Raw genomic sequence first — 7,654 nt, forward strand, 5'->3', positions numbered from 1 at the left:
GTAACCAGTTTTTGCCCTCAAGGCCTGGTATTCAAGAAAAACAAGGTCAACGTTTGAAAAAATGACAAATTATTGCCTTTTAACACGCGAAAATTGCAAAAAATAATGTTTCCCATGTCAGAAATCCAATAATTTGTCATTTTTCCGAACTTTGACCTTGTTTTTCTTAAATACCAGACGTCGAGGGCAAAAACTGAATATACATTTGGAATCAGCGTTTTCTCAGCTTTCAAATGATATAGGTCACGACCCATAACTCCAGACCGAGTCCATGACCTTCCCTAGTCAGATCAGTTTCAGACCTTGCTCTACGTCTACTGGTTCTCCAATTCTCATCTTGCCGTTCGTGTGCATTTCACGTGCATCTGTTCGTCAATGTTTCGGAGTTCCAAAGGACTTCAGTCCTTTTGAGGATAGCTCCGCCCAATTTTGTAGTTTTGCTCCGCCTCTTTTTGGGCAATACGAAAGCTATGTTTCATTCAGTCTTCACTATTGGCTTTGCCAGCTCGGTTGTTCCCGAAAAGGTTTTTCATCACCAATGCGTTTTTTTCTTTTTTCTTATAGCGGTGGCTATACAGATTCCGACGATTTTAGTATTATTTCGAAATGAGTGTACAAGTACCTTAAGAGCACGCCCTTTCTCGGATTATCTCTCATAATAATTGGCTGTAGTGGTTTTAGTCTATAACTATTGGAAAAGGATCCGCTCAGAAAAAAGTACATTTGATTTATAGTTCAATATAAAATCTTTTTGGTCGTTGAGACCATACTGCATTTCTGATTTTCAGGAATGAATTCACTTCTTCTTCTCTCTCTTTGTGCATACCTTGTTGTGTTGGTTAAGTGCCAAGGGCCAGTATTTCCCATGTCATACAACGGTGGCTCTTCTTCACCCACTATCAGAGGAAAGCGCCACGCCGAGTTCCTAGCCCATCTCACCTGTCCTCTGAGTCAAGAGTGGTGCGTGTACGTCAAATATGTGGAAGATGATTTATTGTATGTTTAAATTTGTTTCATTTTTCGCCCACAAGTCTGAATATTTTGTAGCTATGATGATGTTGTTCACACGATGCCAATGGTCTGCGCATTGGGTGGTCGCGTACTGGAGCACTACCAAATGCTAGACTATTCGGGAACAGAGCCTGAAATATATGACGTAAGTAGTTTTTATTATTTTTTAGAAGAAATTATCATATTTCAGTTGGATTATCAACCCAAAGTAATTATTTATCATGATTGCTCTGTTAAACAGACAATTCTCAAGTACGAGCACATATTTGAAGTGCAACATCGGCGAACAAAGTGAGATATACGAAATTCATTTAAAAATAATTATTTAAAATTTTCAGTTGTACTGGCTTCGAGTACACAATCGATTTGCTTAAAAAAGGATCACGTGCTTATGCTCTCCGAGAAGTTTTTGGCATATATCGCGTCGATCACGTCGTAAGAGACTGGCCTGCAGAACACTACTTCCAATATCCAACAAGACGTAGTCAATATCCAGAAATTCCACCATGGGGTGTAGTCCCGTCCTCTTTCCCAACTGACCGCTGCTTGAGAATGTCTGATGAATCGGGAAATTCCACAACAACGACTCCCGCCCCGACTACTGTTGCAACCACCACGGAGAAAATCACCATTTTTTCTGATCCAAAATGGATTGCCAACGCGTTTTGGGAAAGCGTCGATAAAGTCGCAAAGGCCAACACCGCCAATTCTACACTTCCCGCTTAAAGTTTTTTTGTGGATTAAAAAAAGGCCCGCTTTGACTTATATTAACTCCAGCTGAATCGATTATCGCTTATGTGCATATATCAAACTAAACAATAGCTTTTTCATTAGTGAATTTTTTGCTTACCGTCAAATAAAGTTCCCAGTGTTGATTAATTGGTAACCTTTTCGTACGAAAGTGAACATATATCGACCATAATCAAAAACCAAAGAGCTACAATAATATATGCCAGTATTATGATGGTTTAAGACATGATTTTTTTTTGAGATACAGGATGAAAAACGAGTATCGAGATGAGTGGAGAAACCTTGGTGGTGAATCGTGATAGTATTCATTGGCGGTTAAAAACTGAGCTGAGCTGTAAAAATTATTCGAACAACGAGAGCGAACGTTTCGAAGGTAGAGTATGGCGTTATGACTCATGAAGGTGATGATGGAACTCGCTCAAAAAACGAAAAAAATCATTAAGAAATAATGGCGGTCTTGGGAACGTAAAAGGGTAGGCACGAGACGGAGCTGTAAGACATGATTGTTAGAAAACAGTTGTAGATCCCAATTCATTCAAGCAATATCTTAGGAACAAAACCTTTGCGTCTTTGTTTGTAACTCACAGGAACCTGCTAAAAGGTGGGCAAGAGCGTGTATATGTGCGAGATCGAGGTCAATTCTGTTGACTTAAGCTTTTACCTTGGTATTTGCGTTCTTGCACCACCGTCTATAGTATTGTCTCTTAGCCCACAATTCTGTAGAAGGTCGCTTTCTATCTAATCGACAATAGCACCTACTATAAAGTATCCCCAGAGCTGCCGGTTGCTGGCTCGTCTTCTTTTCCTTATTTTCTTCTGAATCATAAATCTATGTTACCAAATTATTTGTTAAGTTAACGGTAAGCATTTTTCTAATTGAAATAAATAATCTGCTGCAAAATCTCTACCAACAATTAAACTTTATTTCAGAAGTTTCTAAATATTCTTATTTCAGTGTTCGTCTCTCTTATATTCCTGTTTTAAATCAATCATGTAATTTATATCGTTTAATGGGATTTTCGGTCATTTTTGCTTGTCAAGAAATGTCAAACTCAAGTTTATACCCATCAATCTACAACCATCCGATTGGAATCTGCTAGAATAACGCCACGATCAGAAGAGAAGGACCGAACTTTAACTCGTATTGTGAAAATGAGCTCCAATTGTCAAAAGTTCTTAACTTGTACCTGAATGATTGTTGTGGTTTCTGTGCTTCAATTACGAATAAAAACCATTTACTTTTCATATTTTAGGTTTCAATTTTGGATGAGTTATCCCACAATTTTAAAGGCGTTCTGAAGGTTTCCAAACCAAAAATCTAAAAATTTTTATTGGAATTTTGGTTTGCAACTAATATGGTTCTAGATGATTCTTTGTCAGTTCACTTCTTTTCGGCTTTTCATCAATTCAACAACTCCTCATGTCACCCGATTTCTCATAACGTGACATGAAAAGATGGTTTACGGTCATCTACTTTTATAGCGAAAAAGCATTTTTCCCTCCAAAAGCGCCTCTCTTGCTTTGCCATCATCAATCACAGCACCATTCTTCTCTCAGAAGCAAATCCTCTTTTTTCGCTTTTTCCAATTTCCTCTGTCTTACCGAATGATGAATCTACTCATTAACATATGACTAGAAGCGTCTGAAGCTCTATCTATATGGGCAAAAATCTCACTTTCTGCTTCATCCAAACAGCTTTATTCAAGAAGATGAGGCTCATCTGCTTTCTTCTCATTTTTCTTACAATTTCTTGTATGGCATCTCCCACTTTGTTTCGTACTAACGGAACACTTTCATGCCCTCTCTTCAAAACATGGTGCTATGTCGTTACAATGTACGAGGAAGACACCTTGTGAGTTTTCACAAATAAGAAAACTGGTATTGTTCCGGAAAGAAAAATGAACATTCCAGCCACTTCTTGGACGACAGAATTGATACAAGCGGTGTTCACTGCGTAGACGCCAACCAAATATCCTATCATCTTATTGGAGACCAAAATGGTGACGGCTTTTATAACGTGAGGGAATATGAAAAATGATTGGATACCTGAAAACTGAATACATTCCAGCACTACTATGAGATCGCGTTAAGCGTCACCCACAATTGTACTACCAAACGTCACAACATCAGAACTATTCGCAACAAAGTGTATTACGCCAAGATCACATCCGAGTGAGTGACTGTTCTTGAGTTTTCTAAGTTGTCATGTTCACTGAATCGTTAAGTTAACTTGCAGAGAAGTCTTCCATAACTGGAACGTCCAACTAATCGATGAGGGAGAACGTGTTCCTGACTTCGAATGATTGGTACACTTTCCTCATAAATGCCTTTTCCTGCCAAATAATTTTCAATTGATCTTTGCTGATTTTGTGTCTATTTTCTACTTTGTGGCTGTGTATGTCTTTTTTTTATCGAAACAATAAAAGTGTCTGTTAATGAAAGCAAAAGTCGAGCCATATCAGAGTTTATTGTGCAGAGTCGAAATGAAAAAGAAGGCATTGATAAGAGACACGATTTTATTGAAAACGTCAGATGATCACTGTTGGTCAATTTGTACAAGGGTGAACCTATCAAATTAATCATCATTGGAAAAAAACTACTAGAAAATCTGATAAACCAATAATGTCGCACGACTTCGATTAAATGATGCAAAAATTTCGAAGCAAAAATTTAAAAGATATGAACAGTGGATGTTGAGAATGAAACCAATCACGGACTGTATCAAGGTATATCAACCGCAAAACATGCTAAAAAAAAGCAACAAATAAAACCGTACCTCTTTTAAGTTGGTATAAAACGTTTTTCTTAAGTTTGGTAAAGAGTGATTCTCCTGGAGTGTTGAATACGTGAGAATATATTCAGAATCTTCAAAGACTTTCAATAATTCATGTTGGGAAAGCAGGCTAAAATTAATTATCTCTACTTGTATTGTTTGGGAAAGATCTACAGTTCCCCCAGTTTTTGCTTTCAAATTAAAAACGCTCTGCCGATAGAAATGTGACTCTTTCACATTATCAACAAAAATTCATTCTGATTGACATTTTCTACAAATGAATTCTGAGCCAATAAAGTTTTATGACAGTCAATTAGACCATATGAACCAAAAAAAGAATCATGTCACACTTCTGAAATTACCAAAATGTTGAGTTATCACTGTTTTTGTCACTTTTCTAAATTCTCTAACTGGAATAGTTTTCTTTTGATACCATGAAGTTTCTCATTACTCTTTTCCTAATATTTCCTTTATTTTCTCCACAAGGTGATTGTAAAAAAGTCACTATGAAAAGCCTACTTGAGTTAGTAGATGATGGGCAAACTGTCATCGGTTATGACGGTTCCATTCACTGTAAAAGACGTCATAATTTTTGTGCGTTCATCGTCTATATGGAATGGGACGCCACGTGAGTTTCCAACTTGTTTATTTCACGTTATGTTCAGATTTCAGATCTCTGGATGATTATCTTACAGTCGTGAAGCTGCAATGTACAAGGTCTAATGTGTTGCACCACAATGCACATGTGATTTTTAAGGGTGGCGACGGTCTCTTCAATGTTAGTAATTTCCTCTTTGCTCTTTCATGATATATCACTGTTTACAGGACTACTATGAGCCTCTGGTCAAGATATACCATGATTGTCATGGGATACGGCGAATTCGCCAGAAAAACTTTCATCTCAGAAGTGAACCCGTCAAAAAATTGTGCGTTTAAGTTTTTACATCAATTTTTCTTCACGAAATGCATTTTAGTTGGGATTCCTATTCCTACGATGTCAACATTGATTCACAGAGTACTTGGGTGTTTTTCAATTATCAAGTGCTCGGTATGAATGGGTTGGATCGTTCAAATGTTGACAAGGATCTGAACGACTGGCTAAATGAAACAGACGTCACCGGCCGACGACATCTATTCGAAGACGATAGTATTAGATTTAGTGATGACGCTTTCTCTTCAGATACGACTTCTTAATTTTATTTGGGACACCCAACTTTTTCTTAGATTCCAAACTCAGTATCTTTTGACAATTTAATAATTATTTCAAGTTTCCTATCGTTAACTTTTGGACGCTTTGGTGACATCCAAAATAGAATCAGCGACACGACTCCCTGATAAGATGTATCAACAACTGTTAGGTGACCCAACCACCATATCAAACTGAGAGACCCAATGGCTTTCAAAACATAACTGCAGATCGAGCAAACAGAATCGTGAAAATTTTCAGATGAAACATTTTGGATCTACATTCAGACCGCTGCAGAAAAACAAGATTTTTTGATTGTTGAAAACATATATCTGATTCTAAAACTGTTTCGACCATTTAATTCTTGGACAGTATCAACTACCACTGATTAAAAAAAAGAGAAGTCGTTGGTCTCGTCAGCAAGCTGCGACTTCTCTTAGAATAATGTGTTTGATGTTGAATGTATACTAAGGTTAGCTAAATATCTAAAAAATGATTTTCTATGAATGCTTTTTCAAAAAACTTATAAAAGAACAACTTCTCGTATCAGTTTCGGAATAGAAATACTCACTTTTCAAACTTTAGTAATATCGATCTTCTGAGACTTGGCAGCTTTGAAAAGATAGTAATTCCTGCAACTTGGCTTCGAGGTTCTAACAAAATGCGTCAGACTGTTTCCAAGCTGTGTTGATCTTCTTGTTCTCTCCACCATCACTTGATTTTCCGGCTAGAGTACAAAGATTGGCACTTTGATTGGGTATTGGGGAGTCGACACATAGTAGCTTCTTCAGAGAATCATAGCGAGTCTTGTTGTCATCGACATCATCATCATGAAAATGTGAACATCATGATCAGCAACTTGCTTGACTGTACTCCTGACACCATCCAAATAGTCATTTGGAGAAACTCCTTGTATCGAAACACGCATTGGATCTCCAAATTGAACATGAAGAGTTTTCCTAATACGACAAGCCTCTGCGATGAACTTTTGAATGAGCACTCCAGAATTTCCAGTATTCGGTACAACAACAGTTCAAGAAGTCATGTCTGATTCACAATAAATACCGCTTTCCTTGATTCTACGAGCCCACTCGGCGTTTCTTTTCTCACACTTCTTACTTTTAGTTCCTTCAGGATGAAAGAGCGCCGACTTAAAAACTCGAGCATTGACCTTGGCAAGATCTGCCAAGAGACGAATTCCTCAGTAGTTGAGGCAAGCCTGCACGTTCTCTTAGCTGTGAAACTCGGTAATCAACTTTTTCGTTTTGCTCAAGAGTTGCTGTGGCGGCATTTGAGTGTGTTGCGCGATTGTTTTCATCGTACTGAAGTCTTTTCGCATCTTATCTGTGAAACCAGTCGGACAGCAAATTTCGAAACGATGTAGTTAATTTGTGGATGCTCTCCTAGTTGTTTCGACTTTCCTTTAGAGATGATGATCGGTTGGTGAACATTTAGTTTTTTCAACCCGGTAGTTCCACAGTTCGAAGAACACACCACTTTTTGTATGTTTCCAAAGTTGCGCCAAACTCCTGGGTGCCTTGTAACCGGATCTGGAGATTTTGAAAAAAAAAAACATAAATTGATGTTTGTTTAAAAATAACTTGCCTTAGATCACAGTATTATATGCAATCTTACATCTTATCTTTTTTCCCCTTTGGTTTGAAAGTTGGATGTTTTTCGACGTTTTCTCATAAGTCGCTTGGGCCAACATTATTCCAGTTATCCTGTTTCCAACAGAGTTTACAGAATTGTTCAAACAGTCATATAACATTCGATATTTCTGCACTCATTGATTTTCTTAAAAAGTAGTAGTTTATTTATTAAATAAAAGAACAACTTACTTTCTCTTCGAAATAACTGTCTTCTTCTTGAGTGAATTCATCAAAACTCCCAATACTCCATCGTTACATCATTTTCTAGAGATCGTCTTATTT

The 7,654-nt window shown here is 37.4% G+C and overlaps 3 protein-coding genes and 1 pseudogene across 4 annotated transcripts; 3 read left to right on the forward strand and 1 right to left on the reverse strand.

Annotated features, from left to right (window-relative positions):
- Window positions 1-790: 790 nt before the first annotated feature.
- On the forward strand, window positions 791-1,737 carry GCK72_022870 (uncharacterized protein; the record flags this gene model as incomplete). Its single annotated transcript, XM_003102873.2, has 4 exons — window positions 791-996; window positions 1,048-1,156; window positions 1,202-1,302; window positions 1,350-1,737. The coding sequence occupies 4 exons, from the start codon at window positions 791-793 to the stop codon at window positions 1,735-1,737; spliced, it is 804 nt and encodes a 267-aa protein (XP_003102921.2).
- A 1,778-nt stretch (window positions 1,738-3,515) lies between these two features.
- GCK72_022871 (uncharacterized protein) lies at window positions 3,516-4,064 on the forward strand (the record flags this gene model as incomplete). The annotated part of the gene is made up of 4 exons (XM_003102965.2): window positions 3,516-3,613; window positions 3,673-3,778; window positions 3,830-3,933; window positions 3,998-4,064. The coding sequence occupies 4 exons, from the start codon at window positions 3,516-3,518 to the stop codon at window positions 4,062-4,064; spliced, it is 375 nt and encodes a 124-aa protein (XP_003103013.2).
- A 976-nt stretch (window positions 4,065-5,040) lies between these two features.
- On the forward strand, window positions 5,041-5,728 carry GCK72_022872 (uncharacterized protein; the record flags this gene model as incomplete). The annotated part of the gene is made up of 4 exons (XM_003102880.2): window positions 5,041-5,162; window positions 5,207-5,312; window positions 5,360-5,460; window positions 5,509-5,728. 4 exons carry the CDS (start codon window positions 5,041-5,043, stop codon window positions 5,726-5,728), a joined length of 549 nt encoding a protein of 182 aa, XP_003102928.2.
- A 779-nt stretch (window positions 5,729-6,507) lies between these two features.
- Window positions 6,508-7,431, reverse strand: GCK72_022873 (annotated as a pseudogene). Its single transcript has 2 exons — window positions 7,356-7,431; window positions 6,508-6,695 (listed from the first exon to the last, which is right to left on the reverse strand). Coding segments are annotated over exons 1-2 (264 nt in total).
- Window positions 7,432-7,654: the final 223 nt, after the last annotated feature.

Source organism: Caenorhabditis remanei, chromosome X (genome assembly GCF_010183535.1).
Source record: "Caenorhabditis remanei strain PX506 chromosome X, whole genome shotgun sequence".
Taxonomy (NCBI): Eukaryota; Metazoa; Nematoda; class Chromadorea; order Rhabditida; family Rhabditidae; genus Caenorhabditis; species Caenorhabditis remanei.